This window comes from Chiloscyllium punctatum, chromosome 10, assembly GCF_047496795.1.
Source record: "Chiloscyllium punctatum isolate Juve2018m chromosome 10, sChiPun1.3, whole genome shotgun sequence".
Taxonomy (NCBI): Eukaryota; Metazoa; Chordata; class Chondrichthyes; order Orectolobiformes; family Hemiscylliidae; genus Chiloscyllium; species Chiloscyllium punctatum.
In genome coordinates, this window is record NC_092748.1 from 58,564,161 (window position 1) to 58,581,866 (window position 17,706).

Below are 17,706 nucleotides of genomic sequence, written 5' to 3' on the forward strand. Positions count from 1 at the left end.
GAAGACTGCCGATTGTCAATATAACCCTCTAATGATTTTGTGTGTGTATCGTATCGTTTGACACAATTAATGACCATTTTGTATTTTGTAACCTCCAAGTTTAGCACAGCCTCAGTTAATGTCTTTTCCGCATTTATTAAAGACAAGGATCCTGAGCATTATCTGATCCCCTGCTGAAAGTATTGGGATCTGCCCACGGGAAGCTCTCCAGCTGACCTCACATGAATATTCAGGATGATGGGAGGCTCTCCTGTTTAAATCTTATTTTTGGTCACCTGCAGAATCAGGGAAGATGGGAGACTCATTGTCAGCAGCTGTTCTCCCCATCTCAGGGTTATGAGCAGGAAAGAAAGTCATATGCATTTTTTGAGGACCTTTTGATTTTCCATAACAAGTCTTTAGTGGAGATAATGTGCAATATGTGAGTCACTGCTATATTCTGAAAAGTGAATTTTGTGTGTCACAGTTCACAAAGTCCGAGGCAATTTGATTGTTTGCAAGTTTAATTCAAGTTCAATATATTTTCCATTACTATTCAGCAGCAAGTAAAGGTTTTTATTGCTTTATTATGACATGGTTCATAATATTAATGTTATTTTCTTTTGTACAGGGTCCTCCAGGGCCTCCAGGTCTTCAGGGAGATAGAGGTTTACCTGGAGAAGGTTGGCCCGGAGTGAAGGTATGCATAATTCTAAATGCATTTTAGACACTGTCTGTCTTTCTCTGTAAAAGATTCACCCAGGACTGTTTTAACATTGTTTCAACATGTAGGAAAGAAATTCCCTATAAGCAGGGTATACCAAACATGATGTGTTTTTGTTCAGGGCATGCTGGCAGTGTAATGTTAATACAACAGTTGTTGAATAAAGCATTAAACATACTTGGTGCAATGTTTTTAAGAAAACTCAAATGCAGCTATACTTCATTTCAATGTGACTTGTTACTGGCTAAAATGTTAGAGTACTATTTGTCTGTATATAATTTATCAGATCCACCCTACACAATGCACTCAATCTTCATATTTCTGGTAATTTAAAATGGATGTTATGTATCAGTAAAGGTATATATTCTGAAAAGTGATGGCATGAATATTTAGTTAATTCTAATTCACCAGTAGATCATTCAGTACTGTAAAATGATAACCTACATATCATAAAATAATTCTCTAAATATATATGCCTTCATTGGTCAGAGCATTGAGTTGGGATGTTGTGTTGCAGCTGTACAAGACATTGTTGAGGTCTTCATTGGAATACTGAGTACAATTCTGTTCCCCCTGCTATAGGAAAGATATTGTTAAACAAGATAAGGGTGCAGAAAAAATTTACAAGGATGTTGCTGGGCTGGAGGACTTGAGTTATAAGGAGATGTCGGATAGGCTGGGACTTTCTTTCCTGGAGCATAGGATATTGAGGTGACCTTACAGGTGTTCATAAAATTATGAGGAACATAGGTAAAGTGAATAGCCAAGGTCTTTTTTCCCAAATGTAGGGGAGTCCAAACCCATAGGGCATTAGTTTAAGTTTAGCGGGGAAAGATTTAAAAGGGACCTGAGGGGCACTTTTTCACAGAGGGTGTAGCATGTATAGTTTGAGGTGGTAGAGGTGGGTACAATTACAATATTTAAAAGACATTTTGACAGGTACATGAATATGAAAGGTCTAGAGGGATGTAGACAAATGTAGACAAATGGCACTAGTTCAGTTTAGGATGTCTGGTTGGCATGGAAGAGTTGGACCAAAGGATCTGTTTCTATGCTGTATGACTATTAGTAATGAATATCAAAACAACCTGTTGTTTTGAGCTGATATACTGAGAGTTCCTCCTGTATTGCTTTGCTCTTAATTTTTCCTTTGTTCACTTCAGTACTCTGAGTGAAGTTGATTGCACCATCACACTCCAGTAGGAGATTGTTTTTCTGAATTGGCACAGATAACCTGCAGCTATTAGAACTGCTGACTTTGCTCTATTTTGCAGTATTGATTCATTTCAGTAATTTCCAAATGCTCACTGCGCAGATTGATTTTGAGTTTGGCTGATTGAGGGAGACAGCGTCCTCATAGTTTTGAGGCCAAGGCTTCATTTGAATCCGCCCAGTGAACAGTGGGTGCCAAATAGGCATTACAAAGCATTGATGTTGACACCCAAGAATATTGACTAGCAGGGATACTGCATAAGTGTCCTGGGGAGGATAGCGCAGGGGAAGCTCATGGGATGGGGGAAGGGCAAGTCCAGACCACTAGTAGTTTGTAGTATTGTTTTTGTGGTGTGGAAGCATAAACATGCTCCTCAGGGTTCCACCAAAATGTCCTCACCAATACTGTCTGATCCCAAAACCAGGTGAAAATGTCTGAGCTGGTATGTGAAAGTAAAGAAGCAAATATTCAGTAGTTAGGTTCAACTGAATTGGGACAGAGGCACGTGAAGTAGAGAGGGGCAGGGACTTTACAGAGACTAGATTAGAGTGGTGCTGGAAAATCACAGCAGGTCAGGCAGCATCCGAGGAGCAGGAAAATCGATGTTTCGGGCAAAAGCCCTTCATCAGGACTGTCATGGAAATTAAATCGACTTGACTCAAATGCTAGCAAGAGCAAAGAGAAAGTTTATTTTTGGACTCTGCAGAGTCGACCTGATACATTGGCAAGACGCCCCATGTAAGGGGCGCCTGATATCTTTCACATATTCCCTTTATATTATAATTCGCTTGACCTTGCGGTGTTGATAAGGAGAAGAGCCTGGAACATTAGAGTTCCTTTCCACATATGGAGTTGTTTTTCTCATACCTTGACTCGATGTGATAGCTTACTGTCCTTGTAATTCCTTATTGTCGGTATTTTTTTTCTGTCTGTCTGCGTGGCTTTGCAAAGTCAGGCCCTTACTACTTTGTTTCAACCATGCTTTTATAGATTTCACAATAACCAACTGTTAATTTTCCATTACATTTTCCCTCTTTTTTTTGTCATTTTATGACAATGGCATAAGAAATATACAGAGCCAGATAGCTAAACATCAAACTGCTTAGGGAGCACCTGACCTTTCCTCAGACACCATCTACCTGCAACACAGCTTTCTGGTGGTATCGTCGCTTGCTCTGGTGTGCCCTGTACACAGCCCATTTTCACATGTCACACACTTCAATGCTACGATATGGTGGGATCCATGCAATCAGATCTTCCTGCTGTGGGGCCTCTGATCATTTTAACATTTGGCATCCCACTGCACTCATAAGCAAATGGCGTAGGCAGGTACACAAGCATGATCCTTTACAAAGCAGTATGAGTATGACTAGTCCTCCAACTCCCATGACACTGACATTTTTTACAAACCCACCAACTCCCACAGCTACCTGGATTACACCTCTTCCCACCCTACCTCTTGCAAAAATGCCATCCTGTATTCCCAATTCCTCCGCCTCCGCCGGATCTGCTCCCAGGAGGACCAGTTCCACCACAGAACACAACAGATGGCCTCCTTCTTTAGAGATCGCAATTTCCCTTCCCACGTGGTTAAAGATGCCCTCCAATGCATCTCATCTACATCCCGCACCTCCAACCATAACAAGGACAGAACGCCCCAGGTGCTCACCTTACACCCTACCAACCTTCACATAAACCAAATCATCCGCCGACATTTCCGCCACCTCCAAACAGACCCCACTACCGGGGATATATTTCCCTCCCCACCCCTTTCCGCCTTCCGCAAAGATCGTTCCCTCCGTGACTACCTGGTCAGGTCCACGCACCCAAACAACCCACCCTCCAATCCTGGCACTTTCCCCTGCCACCGCAGGAACTGTAAAACCTGCGCCCACACCTCCTCCCTCACCGCTATCCAAAGCCCTAAAGGAGCCTTCCATATCCATCAAAGTTTTACTTGCACATCCACTAATATCATTTATTGTATCCATTGCTCCCGATGCGGTCTCCTCTACATTGGGGAGACTGGGCGCCTCCTAGCAAAGCTTTAGGGAACATCTCTGGGACACCTGCACCAATCAACCACACTGCCCCGTGGCCCAACATTTCAACTCCCCCTCCCACTCTGCCGAGGACATGGAGGTCCTGGGCCTCCTTCACCGCCACTCCCTCACCACCAGACGCCTGGAGGAAGAACGCCTCATCTTCCGCCTCGGAACACTTCAACCCCAGGGCATCAATGTGGACTTCAACAGTTTCCTCATTTCCTCTTCCCCCACCTCACCCTAGTTCTAAACTTCCAGCTCAGTAACTGTCCCCATGACTTGTCCGGACTTGTCCTACCTGCCTATCTCCTTTTCCACCTATCCACTCCACCTTCTCCTCCCTGACCTATCACCTTCATCCCCTCCCCCACTCACCCATTGTACTCTATGCTACTCTCTCCCCACCCCCACCCTCCTCTAGCTTATCTCTCCACACTTCAGGCTCACTGCCTTTATTCCTGATGAAGGGCTTTTGCCTGAAACGTCGATTTCGAAGCTACTTGGATGCTGCTCTTCCAGCACCACTAATCCAGAATCTGGTTTCCAGCATCTGCAGTCATTGTTTTTACCTAGTCCTATTATTAGTAGAACGTGTAGGATCGAATACCCCCAACCTCCCCAAAGCCATTGGAACCAGGGGTCATCTGCTGGGGGAGGCATCTTATTGCTGCCTTCATATGATATATTACACTAGTGATATTCTGGAACTCATTAGGAATATTAAAACAGCATGAGGTACCTAACATTTTGCAGATGCCCCTTCTCTCAGCCGTCAGTATGTCTAGTACTAGTCGGTTTTGTATCATTGCTTCCCTTACTGCCATTAACTCGTATTATTGAATGCTCGACCTTCCTCCATCTCATTTGCTAATAGTAATACATTATATGCGAGGCCATTAATCTTGTTTATTGCCATCGTTGTCTCTGCCCAAGAGAATAGACCACCCAACGTTCGCTCCTGGTGTAGTCCAGGGGTCTGTGAGTGTGTACCCATTCCAATGCCGTGGGATGTTCCTTCGGGTTTGCCTGTTCCTGACCTTTGGGACAAACACTGTCATGCCAGTGGATAGTACTGCAGGGTAGCAGCACCCCTTCTATCCCAGGGGGAGGTGGTGGCACCCTCTCTCTCCACAGGCCCATATTATACCCGCCATCGTGATTATTGATGAAGGAACAATTAATGTTGATGATCGTACCATTTGCATAGGTTGCTGAGCAAGAGTCATTGTTTCAAGTACAGCATCGTAGTACACTGGGCAATCCCCAAATGGAGTCTCCCCTGATTTGTGCAAATACACGTTTCTCCCTTGCCTTCCACTATATGGAAGGCTGTGGTCAGAAGCATGTCAGCCTTGGGACTGCAGTTATCCTTGAGTTCGGGTGGTGATGCAAGATTTGCCCTAATTGCTTTCCCCATCAGGGTCAGGGTGGTTGCTGCCCGTGGAAGCAGGCAGCTAGCATTTCTCACCAGGCTCTCTGTAATTGGTTTGGCAGTCCATCGTTGGGCTGTGTGCAAACATATCCAACAATGGTAGCCAACCTCTAATCTCCGGTGTTTTATTAGGGCCAAGGCACACGCTCTGTTCCCTTCACATCTAGCGATGGCCCTTTGCACCTCCCAACCTACTGTCTATGCATTTACACCATTTATCTCATGAAGGTCCAATTCCACTACTGAGTTAGACTTGCTCCTGAGCCCCGGCCAACTCTCTCCAGATTCTGGCATGACATTAATGCCCTCTGCCGTGCATCTGGATGGGTATATGAATAGGAAAGATTTAAAGGGACATGGGCCATGGGCTGGCAAATGGGACAAGATTAGGTTAGGATACCTGGTCAGCATGGATGAGTTCAACCAGCGGGTCTGTTTCCATGCTGTACATCTCTATGACTGTATGACTCAATAGTCATAATATATAAGTAGATATCTATTAGAACGACAAAGTATTTCACAGTTGAATTCTGTTTTGTCAGAAAGTCTTAGACTTAAGTAGCATACTAGATGTTTGAGAAAGTACTTCCTTGTGAATGCTATGACACAAAATAACCAATTCCACAACAGTGATCTGTTATTTCTGATACCTCTGTGGGAAGCTAGAAACATGATTGATGGGCCTCTTGCTGAGATATTTGTATCATCGATAGTTACAGGAGAGGTGCTGGAAGACTGGAGGTTGGCAAACATGGTGCCACTGTTTAAGAAGAACGGTAAAGACAAGCCAGGGAACTATAAACCGGTGAGCCTGACCTCAGTAGTGGGCAAGTTGTTGGAGGGAATCCTGAGGGACAGGATGTACATGTATTTGGAAAGGAAAGGACTGATTCGGGATAGTCAACATGGCTTTGTGCGTGGGAAATCATGTCTCACAAACTTGATTGAGTTGTTTGAGGAAGTAACAAAGAGGATTGATGAGGGCAGAGTAGTAGATGTGATCTATATGTACTCCGGTAAGGCATTCAACAAGATTCCCCATGGGAGACTGGTTAGCAAGGTTAGACTCATGGAATACAGGGAGAACTAGCCATTTGGATATAGAGCTGAAAATGTGTTGCTGGAAAAGCGCAGCAGGTCAGGCAGCATCCAAGGAGCAGGAGAATCAACGTTTCAGGCATGAGCCCTTCTTCAGGAATGAGGAAAGTGTGTCCAGCAGGCTAAGATAAAAGGTAGGAAGGGGAACTGGGGGAGGGGCGTTGGAAATGTGGTAGGTGGAAGGAGGTCAAGGTGAGGGTGATAGGCCACAGTGGGGGTGGGGACGGAGAGGTCAGGAAGAAGATTGCAGGTTGGGAAGGCGGTGCTGAGTTCGAGGGATTTGACTGAGACAAGGTGGGGGGAGGGGAAATGAGGAAACTGGAGAAATCTGTTCTCATCCCTTGTGGTTGGAGGGTTCCTAGGTGGAAGATGAGGCATTCTTCCTCCAACCGTTGTGTTGCTATGGTCTGGCAATGGAGGAGTCCAAGGACCTGCATGTGCCTGGTGGAATGGGAGGGGGAGTTGAAGTGTTGAGCCACAGGGTGGTTGGGTTGGTTGGTCCGGGTGTCCCAGAGGTGTTGTCTGAAACATTCCGCAAGTAGGTGGCCTGTCTCCCTGATATAGAGGAGGCCACATCGGGTGAAGTGGATGCAATAAATGATGTGTGTGGAGGTGCAGGTGAATTTGTGGCAGATATGGAAGGATGCCTTGGGGCCTTGGAGGGAAGTAAGGGGGGAGGTGTGGGCGCAAGTTTTGCATTTCTTGCGGTTGTATGGGAAGGTGCCGGGAGTGGAGGTTGGGTTGGTGGGGGGATGTGGATCTGATGAGGGGGTCACGGAGGGAGTGGTCTTATCAGAACGCTGATAGGGGAGGGGAGGGAAATATATCCCTGGTGGTGGGGTCCGTTTTGAGATGCCAGAAATGACGGAGGATGATACGCTGTATATGGAGGTTGGTGGGGTGGTAGGTGAGGACCAGTGGGGTTCTGTCCTGGTGGCGGTTGGAGGGGCAGGGCTCAAGGGCGGAGGATCATGCAGTGGATGGCATCGTCGATCACGTTTGGGGCGAAATTGTGGTCTTTGAAGAAGGTATAGAACTGGCTCAAAGGTAGAAGACAGAGGGTGGTGGTGGAAGGTTGTTTCTCAGACTGGAGGTCTGTGACCAGTGGAGTGCCACAAGGATCGGTGCTGGGTCCTCTACTTTTTGACATTTACATAAATGATTTTGATGCGAGCATAAAAGGTACAGTTAGTAAGTTTGCAGATGACACCAAAATTGAAGATGTAGTGGACAGTGAAGAGGGTTACCTCAGATTACAATAGGATCTGGACCAGATGGGCCAATGGGCTGAGAAGTGGCAGATGGAGTTTAATTCAGAAAAATGTGAGGTGCTGCACTTTGAGAAAGTAAATCTTAGCAGGACTTATACACTTAATGAACAAAGACCTTGGGGTGCAGGTTCAAAGCTCCTTGAAAGTGGAGTCGCAGGTAGATCAGACAGTGAAGAAGACGTTTGGTATGCTTTCATTTATTGGTCAGAGTATTGAGTACAGGAGTTGGGAGGGCATGTTGCAGCTGTACAGGACATTGGTTAGGCCACTGTTGGAATATTGTGTGGAATTCTGGTCTCCTTCCTCTCGGAAAGATGTTGTGAAACTTGAAAGGGTTCAGAAAAGATTTACAAGGATGTTGCCAGGGTTGGAGGATTTAAGCTATAGGGAGAGGCTGAACAGGCTGGGGCTGTTTTCCCTGGAGCGTTGGAGGCTGAGAGGTGACCTTATAGAGGTTTACGAAATTGAGGGCATGGATAGGATAAATAGACAAAGTCTTTTCCCTGGGGTCAGGGAGTCCAGAACTAAAGGGCATAGGTTTAGGGTGAGAGGAGAAAGATATAAAAGAGACCTAAGGGGCAACTTTTTCACACAGTGGGTGGTACGTGCATGGAATGAGCTGCCAGAAGAAGTGGTGGAGGCTGGTACAATTGCAACATTTAAAAGGCATTTGGATGGGTATATGAATGGAAGGGTTTGGAGGGATATGGACTGGGTGCTGGCAGGTGGGACTAGATTGGGTTGGGATATCTGGTTGGCATGGACAGATTGGACCGAAGGGTCTGTTTCCATGCTGTACACCTCTATGACCTTTCATTTTTTTTCTGCATTTTTGTGGCATTGACCACAAAGGAAAGGCTTTCAGTGCCCAAGAGGTGGAAAGCTGCTGCTAGATTACAAACATAGATTATGCCTCCTAGATACTGACGGTGCTACATAAGCTGCATGAGAAATGTCCCTATTAATAACCATGTCCTAAGAATACAAAATTTCCCCAAAGAAATAATACTACTTTAAATGCAATCTGATAAGCACTAAATTCTCCGTAGCTGCCCCAAGTCATAATGCAAAACTTTCTGACAGCAGGCCAATCTTTGTCTTCACTTTTTGAGCAAAACTGAAACAATACTCAGTTTGCACTGTATGGAATCCTGCAAGCCTCAGGCACTGTGCAGCTGCACAATTGAAATATTTCTACAACTACACAAGATGTACTTTCACTTCTTATCCAGTTTTTTTTCTGATGTCCTGCTACTACCTGGATGACTTTCTTGTGTTTACAACTCCTTTCACCAACAAAAGGTGACCCTCTGTTTCTCAGAACAAGTTTTATTGAAGTCTTTTTTGAACTTTGGAAAATAGCAGAAACACCTTCATGCTTTACATTGTGCTTAGGGTGATCGTGGATATGAAGGACCAAAGGGACCCCGTGGAGCTCCAGGTGTCGGTGTTAAAGGTGATAAGGTAAGGCTTAGGTTTGTCAGATTCCTAATACAATTTTAGTTGAAACTGCAACAGCTGATTCAATGAACGTATGCTCAGCTTTTAAGAACCAAAAGGCTAATTTTGACTTTAGTTAGATTTGGTAATAAATTTCTCCCAAATTTATATATGTGTGTGTGACACAATTCTCTATAGGATACAGAATGATAAGGATTAGCCCACTCTAGAATAACTATTTAAAAGGTGCAGACCTAAGGAATGATGAGTTTTACTGATTGCTTTGGGAGCCCATAACCACTAAATGACTGTCACAATTCCTGAAATCGTCCCTGTGGTATAATTCTACAGAAGCAAACTTGGCTGTGGCTGGAGGAGTTTTGTTAATGGTTTCAGGGACCCAAAAAACTGAAGACTGCAGTTGGACACAAAGGGACATTTCTTTTGTTTTTGAACCTCCAACCCATTAAGTCTGTGTAGGTGGCAGGTTCCCAGTATAGCTCTATCATACAGTATCAACACTGACTCCCTGGGAATTTAGGGTGGATGCCAGTGCCAATTGCATCATTGCTAATTTGTCCACCTCAGATGATTAGAATATAAACTGCTTCAGTGTCTAATCATGGCTTAGTGTGACCTGAAAGAAACATTTTCTTTTGCATTTGAAGGATTTAAAATTACCCATTTTGGTTCTCAGTCAACTGTCTTAGTTGATAGAGCCATATCGAAACACAAAGACCTACCTTCCTCCTCCATATTTTCATCATTATGGTTATTTCTGTACTGGGACACATCCACACTATACTGATGATCTGAATTTAGAATGTACACAAGCTTAGGCTCATTCATATAGAAGTATGTCGAAGTGCTGAGATCAAAGTTTCTCTCCTTTGTCAAAATTCAACAAAATGTAATGCAGATGTTATCTCTTTACTAAAGCAATAAATAACTTGGTTCAATTAAAATAAAACCTTGTTTTATTGTCAAGAAGAGCTTATATTATCTGTTAAAATCTAGAAATATTCAGTTATGTAAACTATTTTCTGCATGCCAACCGTTAGGGGAAGTCTATTGTAGAGGGATGCTCTGTTGAGTAATTCAAAATTAGTTTTCAGATACTGACACCTCACCTTCCAAGATGGAATAACTGTTAACCTCTTGATTTTTCATTTATTCCGGAGAAATATATAATAAATCGCAGCACAGAAATCAGAGACCTGGCTGCATAAAGTTTCAATCCAGTATATTAACCCAGCATTTATGAACAATAACAGGCCATTCAAAATAATATAATTTCTTGAAGATCAATGCGATGCATATCTAACTCATTCTTTCAAATATTCTGCACTTACTCAAACTCCATAATAAACACCACTTTAAAAGTCTAATTAACTCCTTGTGGATTTATTCTAGCTTCATTTTTTTTAAGTCTTTGTACTTCATGCTGTTTCTACTCTCTTGTATATTCTTTAACCTGAGCAAAATTCAGGAGTCTTAACATGTATGCATTGGCCTGATGTGTTCATCCTCTAGCTTTCGGGAATGATAGTAGCAGTCCAAGTGGGCTCGGGGGGAATAAGGCCCAAGCTTCAACAAGTTCAATAAAGTTAATAGCCTTGGCTCTTCATACACCTGAATAATCTGAAGGTATATTCTATTTTTTTGTGAAAGGCTAATTAAATCTTGCCAGTTAATTGCAAACATGATTTCAATAAAACTACCTAAATACTTTTCAATATGAATCTGAGAATAAGATTGCAGAATCCAAACATTATCACCTAATAATATTTAAACCAGTCAAAGCAACAGTGATTACTGGGTATTACATTCCTGACTGCAGAAGGGGCATTGAGACTTTAGGACAGTTTAAGGTAGTACATGAATAACAATGAACAGAAGACAGAACTAGAATGTGAAATTTATTTGCCACAACTAAACTAATTTCACTTAAAATCTGTAACTTTTATTATATTTTGTTAATGTGCTTTTTTTTAATAGTTTTATTGTATCTTGTACTTCATCAGGGTGAAATTGGTTTTCCTGGATTACCTGGTCCTATTGGACCATCTGGTATTGGATTCCAAGGTGAAAAGGTAAAAGCTCATTTTGACCTATTAATTCCTGCCGGGCTTAAATTCAGGTGAAAATTAACCTCTTGTGACTTACAGATCCTGTTCGATTTTTCTTTTGCTGACTGAATTGCTTAAACTTAAATTATCCCCTCCTACCAGTGTGTTCCATGCTCTTACAATATGCCGGACTCATGATTATTTCAAAGATGCTGATGGCCAGGATTTTGAGGAGTCTGGGATTCCCCGCCCACCCCCCAAACCTGAAGAGACACCAGGGAATGTATCTGTGCTGATACTGACTGAACCACAGCCATTTAACACTCTCTGAGATGAGACTTCTGACACTCGCCCAGGAGGAAATCACACCTTAGCAAGCCTCCAACCAGAACTGTTTGGCTAACAGCTCTCTAGTCCAATCAGCAACAAAAATTGCAGTGGACAAGTACTGGGACTACAGGCAATCCTCAGAATCCTTGTAGCAGGAGATCAAGATTAGTAGATATGGATGTCTCAGTGGGAAGAGAGGTGAGGCCCAGGGTTGTAGGCAGAGGTGAGATTGCAGTGTTGACCAAGAGTGGAGAGTGGAGAGTGTAAAGAGCAGGGAGCACCGACTTGAGGCAAATCTCATGAGGAAAGTGGCCCAAAGTCTAAAGGAAACAACTAATAAAGGTGTCCCCACTCCTGAGCAAGATTACATTCTGGGTTCTCTCTCTCCAGCTTGAAAACTGAGGCCAGAAAAGAAACATCTCTCGAGTGTTTATTAATTGACCACTTAAGGACCACAACTGATGAAAGACTGGATGAGTCAGCTTAAGCCTTCCCAGTCCTTTCATAGAATTGTGGACAGACTGGGTCAATGGGAAGACCATGTCAGGAATTCTATGGGTGCCCCACTTCACCCAGACCTGCCAGTGGGAAATCATTAAATTCTACCTCATCTGTTTATCGTGATTTAAGCATATATGAATTTTAGGAACACAGGAACATAAATAAGCCATTCAGCTCCATAAACCTGTTTCAGCATTAATTAATTTTCACTGAACAAAGCTCAACTCTCTTGATATATCTTCAATCTTTGTTTCTTGATAGCCTTATCTAATAACAATACATTAATCTCTCATTCTTGTATATTTATATTGACCCATCAACCACAGCCTTTAAAAGAGTGAAATCTGAACGTTAACTGGTCTGTGTGAAAAAAATCTTTCCTGATTTCACTCCAGAGGAATTCTGGCTCTAACGTTAAGATTGTGAGCTATTCTGACTTTGCTAAAACGAATCTAGTTCTTTGACACCAATTTTAAGGATGGAGGTTAAGGAGTAAGGCCCATGTAAATTCTGAAGCAGATGTGTGGAGAAGTTCCTTCACAATTCAGTCCTAAATCTGCTCCCCCTAATTTTAAGGCTATGCCCTCTTGCCCCACTTTCACCTGCCAGTGGAAATATCTTCTCTACATCTATCTTATCTATTCCCCTCATAATTTTTTATTTTTCTATAAGATTTCCCCCCCCCCATTCTTCTAAATTCCAATGAATATAATCCCAGTCTACTCAATTGCTCTTCATAAACCAACACCCTCAACTTCGGAATCAACCTAGTGAACTTCCTCTGCACCCCCTCTAGTGCCACTATATCCTTTTTCAAGTAAGGAGATCAAAACTGCATGTAGTACTCCAGGTACGGCCTCACCAGCACCCTATACTGCTGTAACATAACGTCCCTGCTTTTAAATTCAATCCTTTTAACAATGAAGAACAAAATTCCAGTTGCCTTAATTTCCTGTTGTACCTGCAGACCAACCTTGTGATTCATGTACAAGGACACCCAGGTCCCTCTGCACAGCAGCATGCTGAATTTTTTTACTGTTCAAGTAATAGTCCTTTTTACTGTTACTCCTACCAAAATGGATAACTTCACATGTACTAACATTGTACTCCATCTGCCAGACTTTGCCCACTCACTTGAACTATCTATGTCCCTCCACAAAGTTTCAAAGTCCTCTGCACACTTTGCTCTACCACTCATCTTAGTGTCATCTGCAAACTTTGAACACTACATGCGGTCCCCAACTCCAAATCATCTATGTAAATTGTGAATAATTATGATCCCAAAACTGATCCCTGAGGTACACCACTAGACAATGATCGCCAACCAGAAAAGCACTCATTCATCCCCATTCTTTGCTTCCTGTTAGTTAAGCAATTCTCTTTCCATGCTAATGTATTACCTGTAACACCTTACATCTGTATCTTATGCAGCACCTAGTTGAATGCCTTTTGGAAATCTAGATATACCATATCTACTGGCTCCCTGTCCAAGGCAGTCAGTTGACAAGATGGATTCTGGAGTGATCAAGTTGTCAAGGGGAGCCCACGGTAAGAGAGGACTAAATCTGTGTCCTCCTGACCCACAAAGAAATCTGAAATTATATTTCTAAATATAATTGCTGTATGCTTTCTGGTGCCCACTTTGTCTACTGGCAGATCTGACCTGGCAGGGAAGCTGTCTGGACCCTCATTCTCAAGGAGTTTACAGAATGGGTCCGGCAACATTACAGGCACCAACTGTATTTTGATAAAGATTGACACTGGTTTCTCCCTGCACGTGTCTGATTTGCTGCTTCAAAAGAGCAGGTTAACAATGGGACATGTTGTGAACACAGCAAGCTTACATGTCCCCACCAGGAATGTTTTCAACCAGTCAGAATGGCATATAAAACAGGATGGATACTAAGCTCACTACCTTCCGTGAGCCATCCTGAGCTTTCCCTGATAGTATTGACTCGGGGGTTAGCAGTTGGGGGTAGGGGGGAGGTGGGCATACTGGCAGTTGGGGGAAGTAGGGGAGTGCTTCAATATCCACCCCTTGCTCAGCATGTGTAAGTCAATAACTAAGGGTCAACTGAATTTGCTGAAAACTCAACTGATATTAATATAGCCCTGCCCCACACCATTATAGTTGGGGTAAGCAGTCATGCAGGATTGGGTAGCTCAATTTTTAATAAGTGTTTTTAAATGGTGGGAAGAAAGTTGGAATTCTATGTTTGACGGTGTCCCTCTGCCTTGGGGCATTACCCCCCCCATTTCCACTCCCCCAACAAAATAGTAGCTTCCTCCTCCTCCCTCCTCAACTTCATCTCACATCCCATTATTTCTTCCCTTCAACTCCAATCCCATTCCTGCCCAATATCCCTGAGTTGATCCTGGTCCAGGATCCATGCTTGCCTTCCTCAAAGGTTGCCTGCTATCCCAATTGTGCTCAACTGGATCCCCATTGCTGATACTGCAGAGCCGCTTACTAATCAGATTAGACAAGCAGGAGACTGGAAGAACACAGCAAGCCAGGCAGCATCAGCAGGTGGAGAAGTCAACATTTCAGGATTGGTCATAGCTCTAAAGGGCACTCATCATCCCACTGAAGGGCTGAAATCCCACTACCATCTTATTAATGTCACCCATGGTGTAATATTGTGGTATGAATAGTCCAATGCTCACCTTCCACTCCCCACCCCCTCCAACCCACCTCACGCCTAGTGAGACTGTCTCATTTTAACACCATTCAGCAACAAACAGTAAGAATTAAAATTGGATCTTTTTATCTACCTGTCAGATACTTCCATCATTTTGGGTAAGTTGATTCGACCACTTCTCAATCTTCCAAACTTAAAAGCATAGAAACCAATTTTAGAGAATCTGCCCTCATAATCTAATCCTTCAAGCTCTGGTATCATTCCAGTAAACATCTTGTCACCTGATGTTTATTGTCAAAGGCAGAAAGCAGTACTCCAGATGACTTTGGTCACAAGAAAAGTAAAAGATGTAAAATTGATGGCTGATTTACTATCATGCTTTACACTATTTCACAACATTAAAATTACTCAAATATATTTAATAATATTTACTCTTGGCTTTGATTTGCCTTTCAAGTTTTAGTTATGTTCCTGTTGCACTTCTTATTGCTTTCCTTTCTTTGTTTTCTAGCTCACACAATGTGCTGCATTACCCCTCTTCCATGTTCTCATATAAATCTTTTTCATTTAGTTTGATAGTGTCTCTTAATTAACAATTGTCTTTTAGCTGCATAAGTGGAGTTTTCTATTATGTAGATATGCACCAGTTGTGTGTTGTCAAAAGCTTTTGGAATATTTTCCACTGTTTCTCAGTAGGTTTGTTCACCTACGAACAGTTCAACTCCATCTGAAGCATCAAATTAATTTCTCACCCATTCAAAGTTTGACTTCCTAAAGTCTAAAGCCTCTGCTCGTCTACCCATTTCTCCCACTCAAACATCAAACCTGTTTTAGACTATTATACAATCGTACTAATGGAATTGCATTGAATGATGGTATTTTTGTTTGCATTTGTCAACAGGGAGTGCAGGGACCGCGAGGACCACCTGGACCTAAAGGACCTCCAGGTGAAGGTCTGCCTGGGTCAAAGGTAAGAAAATCCAAAATGTGTCAAAGAAGTTTTTTTATTTTTACAAACCTAAAAACAAGATCTTAATTCAACTGTAAATGTTCATTTTTAGACAGTATTTGGAGAACAATTCAATGCATCTTCAATATGTCCTGTATTGCAAAAGCTACTAAAGCCCAAAAAACCAAAACAAGTGACAAAAGTCTATTAAAATTGACAGTCCATCATGTCCTTCAACAAGCAACTCTGTGTAAATAGGTGGGGTTTGAATTGGTTAAAATCAGGCAAATGGAACTTGCTTTGTTCACTTACTGTTATGAGTAAAGATTCTGCTCAGTTTCTCACTTACTAGTAATACTAACATGAAGGTCTGAAAATGTCACTCCATCTGATTTCAGAATGCTGCTTTCTTTGCTATTACATTGCCATCGCAATGTCTCAAACAGCTATATAGATGAGAACATGTGTATTTTGGTCTGCAAGATTATTTATAGGAGATTCCCCTGTGATCGGTTTTTCTAGCCATTTCTTTTCTTTTCTTATTTGTAACCTAGTGTCTTGTACTGAAAATTTGCATATGACACACAGCTTGAAAATTTTGTAAGCTAGGAGGAAGGTTCTGATAGACTTCAAGAGGTTATGTGAATGAACAGATATGTATGCAAATGAAAGTTAATGTAGAAAAGGATGAACAGGTATGTATTGAATAGAAAAATGAGGTAAATAAAATAAATTATTCAGACTGATGTTAGAACTGAGTATAACAGCAGAGTTACCCAGGAATTTATGTGCACAGGCTTTTGAAATTGGTATGGCAGATTGATATAGCATCTAATAAAATATAAAGGATCCTGGGTCATAGAGTCATAGAGATGTACAGTATGGAAACAGGCCCTTCGATCCAACCTGTCCATGCCGCCCAGAAATCCCAACCCAATCTAGTCCCACCTGCCAGCACCTGGCCCATATCCCTCCAAACCCTTCCTACTCATGTACTCATCCAAATGCCTTTTAAATTGTACCAGACCCCACCACTTCCTCTGGCAGCTGATTCCATACACGTACCACCCTCTGTGTGCAAACATTGCCCCTTAGATCTCTTTTATATCTTTCCCCTCTCACTCTAAACCTATGCCCTCTAGTTCTGGACTCCCCAACCCCAGGGAAAAGACTTTGTCCATTTATCCTAGCCATGGCCCTCATAATTTTGTAAACCACTATAAGGTCACCCCTCAGCCTCCAACGCTCCAGGGAAAACAGCCCCAGCCTGTTCAGCTCTCTCTATAGCTCAAATCCTCCAACCCCGGCAACATCCTTGTAAATCTTTTCTGAACCCTTTCAAGTTTCACAACATCTTTCCGATAGGAAGGAGATCAGAATTGCATGCAATATTCCAACAGTAGCCTAACCAATGTCCTGTACATCTGCAACATGACCTCCCAACTCCTGTACTCAATCTCTGACCAATAAATGAAAGCATACCAAACATCTTCTTCACTATACTATCTACCTGCAACTCCACTTTCAAGGAGCTGTGAACCTGCACTCCAAGATCTCTTTGTTCAGCAACATTCCCTAGGATCTTACCATGAAGTGTATAAGTCCTGCTAAGGTTTGCTTTCCCAAAATGCAGCACCTCGCATTTATCTGAATTAAACTTCAAATGGCTAGTTCTTCCTGTATTCCGTGAGATCTAACCTTGCTAACCAGTCTCCCATGGGGAACCTTGTCGAACGCCCTGCCCTCTCCAATCCTTTTTGTTACTACTTTTAAAAACTCAAACAAGTTTGTGAGACATGATTTCCTCACACAAAGCCGTGTTGACTATCCCTAATCAGTCCTTGCCTTTCTAAATACATGTACATCCTGTCCCTCCGGATTCCCTCCAACAACTTGCCCACCACTGACGTCAAGCTCACAGGTCTATAGTTCCCTGGGCTTTATAAATAGATGCATAGAGACATACAAATGCAAGGAAATCATGATAAAGCTTGATAAAATAATAAATTGGCC

At 42.6% G+C, this 17,706-nt stretch overlaps 1 protein-coding gene across 3 annotated transcripts in view; it reads left to right on the plus strand.

The window, feature by feature from the left end:
* col28a2a (collagen, type XXVIII, alpha 2a) overlaps positions 1 to 17,706 on the plus strand; it is a 113,386-nt gene that overhangs the window by 43,740 nt on the left and 51,940 nt on the right. For all 3 annotated transcript variants that reach the window (XM_072579257.1, XM_072579255.1, XM_072579256.1), the window contains 4 exons: positions 611 to 679; positions 9,158 to 9,226; positions 11,227 to 11,295; positions 15,646 to 15,714. In XM_072579257.1, coding sequence (XP_072435358.1) covers positions 611 to 679; positions 9,158 to 9,226; positions 11,227 to 11,295; positions 15,646 to 15,714 — 276 coding nt within the window. The remainder of the gene's footprint in view (positions 1 to 610; positions 680 to 9,157; positions 9,227 to 11,226; positions 11,296 to 15,645; positions 15,715 to 17,706) is intronic.